Here is a 13,636-nt window from a genome sequence, read left to right on the forward strand (position 1 = left end):
AGGGGTTGGCGCTCAGTGAGGAGTATAGTGCAAACGGACAAATTAGCAAAATGCAAAATCTACGTGTCACCAACAACCCAGCGTACCTCATCATAACAAGACATCACATCTACATGATCCAAATATCCACCACCAATTGATTCTCTACTACTGTGGGATTTATGAGGACTTTTAAGACTCAGTCAGTCACATTCGGCAGCCTGGGACCGTGCTGGTCTATAAAGCTCAGTGAGTCTCTGAGATCTATGCAGAGCAAATAGTCTGCTGTGTGAAAGATCTGGTCGCCATGGGGATGTGTCTGTCTGACTGTGTTATCTGTTCAGAGCGGGTGCTGGCACATCAGACAGTCGGTCGGTTGTATCGACAGACTGGGATAATGATAAAACTAATGTCTACGCTCAACCACAGAGCAAGACACTGTTGGGATAAAGTTTGTCCAAAATCAGGTGTTTTGGTTTTTTATTTAGTCTGGTGTGTCTCCGTGTTATCTTGTGTGAGTGTATGTGCGTGCGTGGGGGTAATATTTCCTCATATTTATCTGCTGTTTACAAGATTACATTCAATGTTTTTAAATGAATAAAAAACAATGTCCTAAACTGCAATTTACAGTTTGTTAAAGTAGAATGAAATGTACATGACTAATCTCTCAATGTCAACTGTGTTTTGTCTTTGTCTTGCAGGTATCCCCAATAGCATTGGTCCAGTTAGTAAGTAAATTCAAAGCAGAAAAGAAAAGACAGAAACTGCTTGATGCTTTGCTATGTCTGATCATATCCCTCCCTTAAGTCCACTTGGTTTTAAATGTTCATTTCTGATTTAGGTCCTCCATTATTCATTAAGTGAAGGATCAGTCATAATTGGTTTGGAAATGTTCATTATGCCAGGGTTAGTCTAATTCCCTGTTGTTTTCCTCCCTAAAGGAAATAGCAATAGCTCTCTGCCATATTGTCTAGAATTGCTCAGTGTGGAGGTGGACTAATTCACCTTCAACAAGATAAGCCTAGATAGCAGCCAGACGCCTGTGCATGCATACAAAACATGTTTTTGCCCCTTTGCATTATACATAAATGGTATATAGAGTTTATGAAAGTGCCCGGATCTCAGTGGTGGAATAATGTCAGCGCGGTCAGTTTAATATGAGCGCTGGATATTATCTGCTGCAGCCAGTCGCCCCTGGAGCACAGAGAGAGACGTCTAGAGACGTAGTCTGGTGTTACCACAGCAGCCAGCTGGGACTGCACCTCAGGAGAATAAAGGGAGACGCACACACCAAGGCTGCGTCTGAAATGGCACCCTATTCCCTCTACAGTGCACTACTTTTGACCCGAGATCTATGGGCCCTGGTCAAAGTGTGTGCACTATGTAGGGAATCGGGGGTGTCATTTCAGACGTACAAAGGTATTGAACAAGTCAAAGTGCATTCAGAGCCCCAGCCCAATCCACATCAATCCACCTATCAATCGACGTATTGAATGATGTGGAATTCTCCTGAGGTGCAGTCCTTAGCTAACACCCCCTCTATGGGGGAAAAAAGCAAGAGACACAAATCAGGTAAGATGGACAGCATCCCATTAGTCTTGAATGGTTTCCTCTCTTTGATTCCTGGCTGTATCTCCATGACTGCAGATATCTAAAGGACTATATAGGTTAGAGCAATATGGCTACCAGACCTACCCAGTCCTTTGATGTGTCAGCATTCATGAAGGGAAAGAGATAAGGAAAGGAAGCTTTTCATAATAGTGGGACGTAGCCATGATCAGAATTTACAATGGTATCAGCATATTGGCTAGTCGGCTAGTTGGCGATGAACTTCAAACCACAACTTTGAACCACAACAGTAACCACAACTGATGTCAAACTAACGTAAACGTAAACCGATAGTTTGATTCAAACAATAACCAGTTTGTCATGAATATTCTGAAACATTTTATGTCAGAAATTAGCATAGAACCAAGTGGACCCCCTCCCTCCCTCTACCCGAAACCCCCAATCTTAGAGAGCTGAATGTGTTCAGTGTTGTCTCCTGCCTGTGCATGACCAATGCTCTATACATATGCTGCATGCATGTTCTCCATACATATATATACTGTATATGCTGTACATGCACCACTCACATGTCACCACCTCGCTAGCTCCTCCCTAACCCAACCCCACACCTAGTCAGACCATCACCAACGGCTGCTCTCTCTCTTAGTGGGGAGTGTCTGTATTACAGCCTGTCTGTCTGTCTGTGGGACTCACAGAAAGGACACACTCACTGACTGACTGACGATGGCCAAGTCTGTACGGTTCATTCAGACCAGGCCTGTAGGTATTGAAACACTCACGAGATGCTGTCTGTCTCTCTTTACACCAGCAGACGCACCTCCATAACTACCACAACATGAAACACTACCCAGCTGTGGTAGTGTAGACACACCAAGGATGAAGTTGGGGTAAACCAAACTGAAATCGTGTGTATGTAGCTATGTCCTCTCAAATACAAAAGAACCAACCAGAACACAGCTAAATGTCCTTGAGGACAGCAAACAGAAAACACTGCACTTTTTCATATTGTTGTTTGAAGGTAATTTAATTCTTTATTGACTTTTCCTCAATTCTATTTCAAGTTGAGTGGTCCCGTGTGGCTCAGTTGGTAGAGCATGGCGCTTGCAACGCCAGGGTTGTGGGTTCAATTCCCACGGGGGGACCAGGATGAATATGTATAAACTTTCCAATTTGTAAGTCGCTCTGGATAAGAGCGTCTGCTAAATGACTTAAATGTAAATGTTGATTAAGCCAGCCAGATTTGCCCTAATGCAGCCATTAAAGCAAAGTTTAAATTGAAATAAAAACGATTCTGGGCTCTGCGAGATTTCATTTCATTATGACAGCAGCATTGATTATAATCCGTCACTTCTCATTAAGCACGGTTTACCTGTATTCTCCCTTCACCCTAATAACTAATAGAAGACCAGATGTGCTACTTATTGGATCGAAATAAAGCTCTAATTTCTCTAGTCAAATTCCTCTAATTATGACACCAATGAGAAGAAAATACTCCACATGTCAATTTATTGTATTTTTCATCCAATGAGGGAAGTATTTGTGTTGTCACTTTGATTTCTGGATTTCACAAACATTACTCCTCGGTCGATATAAAATGACCCACTGCATCCTTTCTATCTGCTCTTTCATTTGTTCCTTTTATCTCCTTATCCTTAGAAAGAGAACTTCCCATCAGTTACTGATCAATATCTCAACAGAACATTCTCCTGATAACAATCCGAAACCCCTAAATACTTTCAATAAATAACTTGCTGGCCAATATTGGATTCTGGCCAATATGTCTGAACAATTTATTTACGACTGACATGACATACTATGTACTTTATCAGTTATGGAGCTGTCATGGAGAGGGTTTGGTTAGTAACTCAACCAGTCAAACACTACAGTATATACTGACTGTATGTCTGTGTGCCTGAGTGCATGCATACCCAAACCCATGAATTACCCATATGTTTAACAAAACTGAATGTATTACAAACGATTAGACACAACACACGGTAATGCTCACTATCCAATGGCACAGTAGTTAAGTTGCTTGCTGTGACACTACCGGACACTAATCACCGGCCAATGATCACATGATCACACTGAAGTCAGTGATACTGCAACAGAGAGACTTGGTGATGCTTTTGTGGGGGATTAAAATACTAGAATACATGACTAGCCTTTCCTTCTGTCTCTGCTTGACTTAAGACAACTCCATCACCTAACCAACCGACCAACCACAACCACCAAACACCGCCAGTATTTCCCCCACCGTGGAAATACAGAATTGTATGTAATTAGGTTACAGTACACCACAACTATCAGTCATTCCAACCCCTGACACACCACATTATGTATTAATCGTTATTCCTCGACCAGAAATACACTGTAATTAGATATTGATTGAATAGTCAATTTGATGAATTAAACAAAATGCCTGCGACAACTTAGTTTCTATCTATACACTCTTAGGAAAAAAAGGTGCTAAGTAGAACCATACAGGGTTCTTTGGTTTGTCCCCATAGGGGAACACGTTTTGGTGATAGGTAGAACGCTTTGCAGAGGGTTCTACCTAGAACTCTTGATGTAGGGTTCTACATAAAATCCCCTGTGGTTCTACCAAGAACCCTTTTATCTTTGATGGGTTCTTCCTAGAACAATCTCTGAACAGTTCCATCAGCCTTATTAGCCTTAAAAATGTTACTCTTCATGGAAATATATATCATAAGGTCTTTCTTTGAGGGCCTAGTTATACCCTAACACAGTGGTGTTAGGAAACTCCTAGTTTACAGGCCAAATCAGGTCAGGAAGTCATATTATGCTGGCCTGCAAAGTGATTTGTAATTCCTGTTGGATATTGGAATCCAGCCAGAGTGAGGATATCACCTGCAACCTGCATTCAGAATGACTGCCACCGTAGGGAAGATTGATTAATAGGACTGCCTAAATGATCTAAACGGGAACAACCACCTCAGTAATGGGTGCAATAAGTCCAACTACTTAGTTAAGAATGTTTTTATTTATCTTTGTGTAGCATAAGATTAATAAACCAATCAATGTACATTAAAAAATACAGATATTGAAATTAACTATTTTGAAAATCTATCTGCAAAAGGAGCAAGCTGGGAAATGTGATAATGATGGGCGTAGTTATGAGTGTTTTTTCTCTACACAGTAAAAATGACACACACTCAACTCTGGTTATTAACACCAGCGCTGAGGTTATTTTATACCACTGAGTGTTAAAGTAACTGTCCAGTGTTTCCAGATTTCTATGAAATATGACCTATAATTAATTACGATGTGAGTTAAATAGTTTTCCTTCCAGAAAATGTTAATTAAGAATGTTATAAGCAGCTTTTCTGTGTTGGAATGGTGTGGGCGTACCACAACAACAGAATGGTCTGGGTGTATACCGATCATTCAAAATATAAATGCCAGTAGACCGCTGATTGGCCAGCTCATCCTCTATGACGAAATAGCAAGCATTTTTAAACAGTCTGTTTGAGGTGGGGATTTTGAAGTGTTTTATCTTCAGTTTTTGCTTTCGCCACAAAAATAAGTATAGGATGAGTCAACAACATTATTTGAGTATGAGTTAACAGAATATTAACTTTTAAAAGTGATATTTTCACTGGATAGTTAGTTTGAAATAATTTAACTCCTGAATCAACACTAGAAATGTTACATTGAATAATCAACACTAGGTAAACCTGGCCAATTTGCTGTGTGGGTAAAAATAACATTGCCTTCAGACACTCTTCACACCCTTTGACTTTTTCCACATTTTGTTGTGTTACAGCCTGGCCTACACACAATACTCCATAATGTGAAAGTGTAGTATTAGTAGTATTAATTAAATATGAAACGCTGAAATGTCTTGTGTCAATAAGTATTCAACCCTTTTGTTATGGCAAGCCTAAGTAAGGTCAGGAGTAAAAATGTGTTTAACAAGTCACATAATAAGTTACATAGACTCACTCTGTGTGCAATAATAGTGTTTAACATTATTTTTTAATGACTACCTAATTTCTGTACCCCGCACATATGATTATCTATAAAGGCCCTCAGTAGAACAATGAATTTCAAACACAGATTCAACCACAAAGACCAGGGAGGTTTTCCAAAGCCTCGCAAAGAAGGGGGCGGCAGGTAGCCTAGTGGTTAAAGCGTTGGGCAAGTAGCCGAAAGGTACAAATCTGTCGTTCTGCCCCTGAACAAGGCAGTTAACCCACTGTAGGCCGTCATTGTAGATAAGAATTTGTTCTAAACTGACTGGCCTAGTTCAATAAAACTTCAATTAAAAAGAAATGTAATGGCCGTAATAGGAGAAAACTGAGGATGGATCAACAACATTGTTGTTATTCCACAATACAAACCTAAATGAAAGAGTGAAAAGAAAGAAGCCTGTACAGAATAAAACTATTCCAAAACATGCATCCTATTTTCAATAATGCACTAAAGTAAAACTGAAGAAAACGTGGCAAAGAAATTAACTTTATGTCCTGAATACAACGCGTTATTTTTAGTGCAAGTTCAACAACACATCACTGAGTACCACTCTTCATAATTTCTAGCATGGTGGGGGCTGCATCATGTTATGGGTATGCTTGTCATTGGCAACGACTAGGGAGTCTTTTAGGATATAGAATAGAGCTAAGTACAGGCAAAATCCGAGAAGAAAACCTGGTTCAGTCTGCTTTCCAAAAGACACTGAGAGACATTCACCTTTCAACAGGACAATAACCTAAACACAAGGAGAAATATACACTGGAGTTGCTTACCAAGATGACATTGAATGTTCCTGAGTGGCCTAGTAACAGTTTTTTCTTAAATCGGCTTGAAAATCTGGCAAGACTTGAAAATGGCTGTTCAGAAATTATCAACAACCAACTTGACAGAGCTTGAAGAATTTTAAGTAGAATAATGTGTAAATATTATACAATCCACGTGTGCAAAGCTTACCCAGAAAGACACACAGCTGTAATCGCTGCCAAAGGTGATTCTAACATGTATTGACTTAAGGGTGTCAATACTTATGAAAATGAGATATTTCTGTATTTTATTTTCAATATATTTGCAAAAATGTCTGAAAACATATTTTCACTTTGTCATTATGGGGTATTGTGTGTAGATGGGTGAGAGATTTTTCATTCAGACTGTAACACAACAAAATCTGGAATAAGTCAAGGGGTATGAATACTTTCTGATGAGACTGTACAGTATATGTCAAATTATTAAGGGAACACCAGATACATTCACAAATATTCTCACACCTATTATTGTAATCTTATCAGGTTGCTCAAACTCCTGATGTTAAAGTTTAAACACTGAGATAAACACTCAAGCTGAGGCACTATTTAATAGTACCACAAAATACAATAAAAACGCTTATTCAGATTCAGAAGGGTTCCCTTCTGGCCCTCCAAACAATCATCAAAGAACCCTTTCTTCCAAAAACAGGTATTCAGATTTTAAAAAAGGTTCTAGGTAGAACTCTTTGCCTTACAAAGAACCCATGTCTTCAAAAAAAAGTGTTCTTCCGATGAAAACGGTTCCTGGTAGAACCCTATCCCTCCTCAAAGAACCTTTTGGAACCTTTTTTTCTAAGAGTGTACATAGTTAAGCCAGACACCATGTTTGCATAAGTTATGATCCCACTACATATCAGAGAGAATCTCAAGTTGCTGTTGTTTCTTTTTCTTTATGTTATGTTTATTCATCATTGCCATCAATGCACACACTCAAGTGAGCCATGAAACTACACAATTACATACAATGTCCATGGGACAACATCTGGTGTTGGGATGCAACTACTGCTTGTCCCCGTATAGGCTTGACGGTCATTCTGTTGTTATGAGATGTTCTGAGTAAAGCCATGCCGGAGATGTATGTCTAGTTGTCTACATATGTCCCACCAGTCAACTCTTAGCAGAACCTCTACTGTTAGTGCATCTGATGTCCACTATAGCCAGTGCACCTAATCATTTATGGTTTCTCCCAATTGCATGCAGTTCGGCAGAATGTCTCATCCCTAGGTGTTGCTAACCGAAACCAAGGTAGGCTATACCTCCATATAAGATTAAACATATCTCTTTACAGATCTACCTCATATATACAGTAGTTAAACAGTGATTGTACTAGCTGTGACGGTTGAAACCAGATCCACCAGGAGGGAGCTTTTTCTGTTCATCTGTGTCAAAACCCTTAGTGATTTAGATTTTGTTTGATTCCTGGCGTATTCGGCAGACACTTGCATTAGCTGCAACATGCTGTTACAATATCCGCCTCTCCTCCCCTCCTCTTCTTGAGCCCCAAGATGCGGAATCTCTCCACAGGAGCAGGATGACGATAGGCATTCTGTCTTTCTCTCTCTCTCACTCTCTAACTCTCTCTCTCTTCCATTCCATTTCAATATCCTTAGATTATCCCCTTCGTTTTAATTAGGCGTGGCGCTTCTAGGGATTCTAGAATCCTATCTGAGCTCGGCGAGAAAAAATAGGGCGATTTCACAGAGAGGTTTATGTAGATTGATTTCAGGCAATCTCAAGTTGATCCATTGTGCTGATGTGCTGTGGCTGTGGCGACCGTTTTGCAAACAAACTGCCCATGTATTTCCATACAGAGCACTAGCCAAGCGGATGTAAAGATGTAGAGCCCTCAAACTCAACTCTGGACCTCGAAGCCAGTTTCACTGCATTTTTTTATCGTTCCCCTCTAATCATGGACTGATTTAGACCTGGGACACCAGGTGTGTGCAATTAATTATCAGGTAGAACAGAAAACCAGCAGGCTCCAGACCTCGTAGGGTAAGAGTTGAGTATCCCTGATATAGAAGGTATAGTGTTTATGTCATAGGTTTATGTCAGGCGAGAACATGGGAGAGCATGTGAGAGGGGCTCAGTCAGGGTTGACCATTACTTCACCTCCAGTTTGTTTGCTTGTTATCTGATGGGGAAGAGATGCGGGCAGCAGTGGGATTGTGGGATTGTTGTGTGCCGCACCAGTGAGCTTCGACCGAATGCCTCGATGAACAGACCTATGGGAAATTATCCCACTGGGCTTTCCTAGAGGATGTGTGGTGTTGGTCCGTCAGGAGAATGTAATACCAGTACAGAACACTGCTGTTCATCTACATTGTGACGCGGATAGCATGGTGTTGTTGGACTCTCTCACACGGTTTGGATACTAATGACAGTATATGACTTATAACTTATTTTACCTCTTGTCTCTTCCAAATGGTAAACTTGAGTAGATTCCATGCAACATGATTCAACAGACTGCATCTGTAAGTGTCAGGGCAACCACACTTAACACCACAGCACTAGAACGTTATTCTAGAACTTCTTCTTCTTACAGTGCAATGATAGTGAAGACATTGTGTCGGTATTAATTCCTCTAATATTTGCTGTCTCAGAATATAACACTAATATATATATATAGGATCACCTATCTCATTGTTCATTTAATAATTCATGCCAGACTTCACTGGATGTTCATTTCAAACTTTTTAGTACTATAGTGAAAAAGTAGGAATGTGTATGATTCTCCTTTCTTTAACCCTTCTGAACATTCTATTATTTGATGTTTAACAAAATATATCATGCTTCTGTTTATTTATTTGTTTGTTTTTCTTCTTTTCAAAAAAATGTGTCTCGTAGCTCCTCAAGTTGCTTTGTCAACTGTCCCTTCAGTTCAAGTTGCAAACAGCAAGCGAGGTAGGAGATTCTCAGATTCATACAGTGCCCCTCTGTGTCAGCAGTTGTCAAAAGCCATGTCCCCAGTGTATGAATCTAGAATGACCTGTGTATGTGCTACTTTAGCCACCTAACCCAACCCTAGCCCTGTAGTACCATGTAGTACTAATCCACAACTATCCCCATGAACTATGACCAATGTGCACTCTGTATCCATAAAGGGTGGAGTTTGCTTTGCGGTATGGATATGTGGTACACGTACAGTTTATCTTTCTGTAAAGGGTGCGTGATCCTGTGTCTCTCTACATCCAGTGTAATCATTAGAAGCGCTATTGAATACAATTCTTCAAAGTACAAAATAATAAGGATGCAACATATCATTGTAATGCCTCACATAAATATTCTAGAGTACGTTTCAGAGACCTTACTTTCGACATGATGAACCCTATTTTTCAATCAGGGAGAGTATTGGTCTTCTAAGAGTAGGTGTCGGAGTAGATAACATAAACGTTATGAGAACTTCCAATTAACTGTGCAACTTGTTAGCAAATAGACCAGAACATGATTATTTTTCTTCAATAGAGTTGAATAGGCTAGCTAGGCCGCTGTCTTTCATTTCCAAGGCTCTATGCCTTTCGTGGTGACCGACGGAAAGACCTGACCTCAATCCAGAACTTAATAACCACAATCCCTCCCCAAAGCCCCTGTAGCTCAGAGAGGACTGTCTGTCCAACTGCCTGTAGCTCAGAGAGGGCTGTGGGTCCAGCTGCCTGTCTGCAAAGGCTTAAGAAACCCATCTGACCCAGCGTGAAAGTTGGTGTCAGCAGTCGCTCCACAAGACAGATTGAACCCAGCTCCAAGGCTGATCTGGGCCGGCCAGGTGTCACACACAAGGCTCCACTGGGACGTGACCATCTTTGATTGGCATGCCAGCCTGACATCGTGTGACTAAGCAGTAGGCACAGGGCGTAGCCTGACTCTCAATCTGGGAGCTAATAGTACAAAATACTACACAACACACTACACGTCACACAACAACATGCTCCCCTTGTCACATCTCTGCATACATTCACCTGCTTCTCATGCAAAGTGCTTTTTTGTTGCAAGGTATTTGTTGGCTGGGAGGGGTGTCAGGTGGTGGAGTGGTTGCTGGGACATTTAGCAACTATTCCTCTTCCATCTGGTTCTCTATAGAAAGGGCAGTTGTGTATTTCCATTCATGTTTTTCTTTAAAAGTCATAGTTGCATGCTCTGTGGTTTAGGATTACAGTTCTGTGTGAACGTAATAACAATGGCCTGTGGATTGCACTACTGCTACAAAGGTTCCTGCTCCTCTCCTCCTCCTAATCTCAAATTAAACACACAGTAGGATAAATGAAGCCTGAACTAATCGAGATGTAAATTTCAAACAGTGTGGAGTTACACACCTATGCCTTGCCCAGGTTGAAAATGACATTCCAACTCAACTCATCTCGTTTGACCTGTCTTGTACTGTGTGGCCTAGTTCCCATGAAACCCAGTTTTTGTCCCATTCCAGAATCAGAATCATCCTCATCCTTTCCATTGTGGTGTGCTTGAAGCGAACGTCTCTTACTCTCTCCCTCTAACAACATGCTTTCTCATAGCCCCAGGGTGAACTGATGTCTAACACCACTGGCTGCATCCGTCCATGCCAGACTTGTCATACTGTAGCCCTTTCCACCTCCTCCTAACCTAACATTGTCTCAATCTCAACCCCCATCTCTCCATCCTAACCTCGCATGTGATGGTGCCTCCTCGCACTACCTTGCTACTAGTACCACCGCCGCCCGCCGTAGCACATGCCCCGCGCAACACAACCCAACCCCCACATCAACATGGCCCCTTGGTCTCTCTCCACCCTTCCTTCTTTACAAGACTGCGAATGCTTTGGACACTCCAACCGCTGCAGCTACATCGAGCTGCTAAACTCTGTCATTTGCGTGAGCTGTAAACACAACACTAGGGGCCAGCACTGCCAGGATTGCAAGCAGGGCTACTTCCGAAATGCTTCTGCGGAGCTGGAAGATGAGAATGTGTGCATAGGTCAGTTCCCTCACCACTGTCTGTCATCATCAGCACTGCTTATACCAGCTGACCCCCATTTACACCACATATGACCTTCACCTCACCCTTCACCTTTCACATTTCACCTTAGTGCGTCAAACCTCCAAACTTCTGCCTCATGTTTTTCACTGTCTCTTTTCCTGTTGCTGTCTGGGTCCTGTCGTTCCTCACTTGCTTCTGTCCATATGACTCGCTTCCTTCTCCACAGGGCTTATGTATTAAACTAACTGTTAGTCATCACAATCACAAGGTTTTACATTAAAGAGTATTACTCCTAAATGTGTACTGCTATGGACATACTGTACTTTTTCTAAACTGATATACATTTTACCAGATTAGATTTTGACACTCAGGATGGTTTTGATGCTGTCTATGTCATGAGAGTTTTTTTTTATTTCCGTTCTTTTAAAATAAACGATTATTCGAAATGCTGGTTATGTACACTACATGACCAAAAGTATGTGGACACCTGCTTATCAAACATCTCATTCCAAATACATGGGCATTTATATGGAGTTGGTCCCTCCTTTGCTGCCATAGCAGCCTCCACTCTTCTGGGAAGGCTTTCCACTAGATGTTGGAACATTGCTGCGGGGACTTGCTTCCATTAAGCCACAAAAACATTAGTGAGGTCGGGCACTGATGTTGGGTGATTAGGCCTGGCTCGCAGTTGGCGTTCCTATTCATCCCAAAGGTGTTCGATGGGGTTGAGGTCAGGACTGTGCAGGCAAGTCAAGTTCTTCCATCTCGACAAACCATTTCTGTATGCACCTCACGTTGTGCACAGGGGCATTGTCATGCTGAAACAGGAAAGCGCCTTCCCAAAACTGTTGCCACAAAGTTGGAAGCACAGAATCGTCTAGAATGTCATGTATGCTGTAGCATTACGATGTCCCTTCACTGGAACTAAGGGGCCATGCCCAAACCATGAAAAACAGCCCCAGACCATTATTCCTCCTCCGCCAAACATTACAGTCGGCACTATGCATTGGGACAGGTAGCGTTCTTCTGGCCTCCACTAAATCCATATTAGTCCGTTGTACTGCCTACCACGTTTCAGGAGAAGACCAAGATGCAGACAGTGTCGAAGTAGCAAAAGTATTACTAGAACAGGGGGCAGGAAAAATGACAGGTCAAGGGCAGGCAGAGGTCAATAACCCAGATCAGAATCCAAAAGGTACAGAATGTCAGGCAGTCTCGGGTTCAGGGCAGGCAGAGGTCAACAATCCAGATCAGAATCCAAAAGGTACAGAACGGCAGGCAGTCTCGGGTTCAGGGCAGGCAGAGGTCAACAATCCAGGGTGGTGTGACAATGGTACAAAACAGCAGGCAGACTCAGGGTCAGGGCAGGCAGAATGGTCAAAACCGGGAAAACTAGAAAAAGACAGGAGCAAGGGGGAAAACGCTGGTAGGCTTGACAAACAAAACAAATTGGCAACAGACAAACAGACAATAAATACACTGGGGATAATGGGGAAGATGGGTGACACCTGGAAGGGGGTGGAGACAAGCACAAAGACAGGTGAAACAGATCAGGGTGTGACACTGCCAGATGGTGAAGCGTGATTCATCATTCCAGAGAACGTGTTTCCACTGTACCAGAATCCAATGGCAGCGAGTTTACACCACTCCAGCCAACGCTTGGTGATCTTAGGCTTGTGTGCGGGTGCTCAGCCATGGAAACCCATTTCATGAAGCTCCCGACGAACAGTTCTTGGGCTGATGTTGCTTCCAGAGGCAGTTTGGAACTTGGTAGTGAGTGTTGCAACCGAGGACAGACAATTTTTTACGCGCTACACACTTCAGCAATCGGAGGTCTCGTTCTGTGAGCTTGTGAGGCCTACCACTTCGGGGCTAAGCCAATGTTGCTCCTAGACATTTCCACTTCACAATAACAGCACTTACAGTTGACCGGGGCAACTCTAGCTGGGCAGAAATTTGACGAACTGACTTGTTGGAAAGGTAGCATCCTATGACGTTGCCATGTTGAAAATCACTGACCTCTTCAGTAAGGCCATTCTACAGCCAATGTTTGTCTATGGAGATTGCATGGCTGTGGGCTCGATTTTATTCACTTGTCAGCAACAGGTCTGGCCGTAGTAGCCAAATCCACTCATTTGAAGGAGTGTCCACATACTTTTGTATATATAGTGCATGTTTAAAAAATAACCAGAAACACATAGGAATCTGTTCTCAACATGTTTAACTTCATGCACATTCTATAAGTAGGTCCCTGTGTTTTGCGCAGTCATGTGACAGTATCCTGTATTTTAAGCCTTATCCAGAAATAAGAATTCCACCAAAAATGAAATCAGTTGTCT

The 13,636-nt window shown here is 42.0% G+C and overlaps 1 protein-coding gene across 10 annotated transcripts in view; it reads left to right on the plus strand.

Moving 5' to 3' along the window:
• ntng1a (netrin g1a) overlaps window positions 1-13,636 on the plus strand; it is a 154,025-nt gene that overhangs the window by 124,459 nt on the left and 15,930 nt on the right. For 4 of the 10 annotated variants that reach the window (XM_055881457.1, XM_055881456.1, XM_055881458.1 and 1 more), the window contains exons 5-6: window positions 681-707; window positions 11,127-11,294. The exons of 1 other annotated variant lie outside the window; for it this stretch is intronic. In XM_055881457.1, the coding sequence (XP_055737432.1) occupies window positions 681-707; window positions 11,127-11,294 (195 nt within the window). Of the gene's footprint in view, window positions 1-680; window positions 708-7,547; window positions 7,593-11,126; window positions 11,295-13,636 lie in introns of all 10 variants that reach the window. 5 more of the 10 variants (XM_055881459.1, XM_055881462.1, XM_055881464.1 and 2 more) reach the window with 2 other exon arrangements.

This window comes from Salvelinus fontinalis, chromosome 25 (genome assembly GCF_029448725.1).
Source record: "Salvelinus fontinalis isolate EN_2023a chromosome 25, ASM2944872v1, whole genome shotgun sequence".
Classification (NCBI taxonomy): domain Eukaryota; kingdom Metazoa; phylum Chordata; class Actinopteri; order Salmoniformes; family Salmonidae; genus Salvelinus; species Salvelinus fontinalis.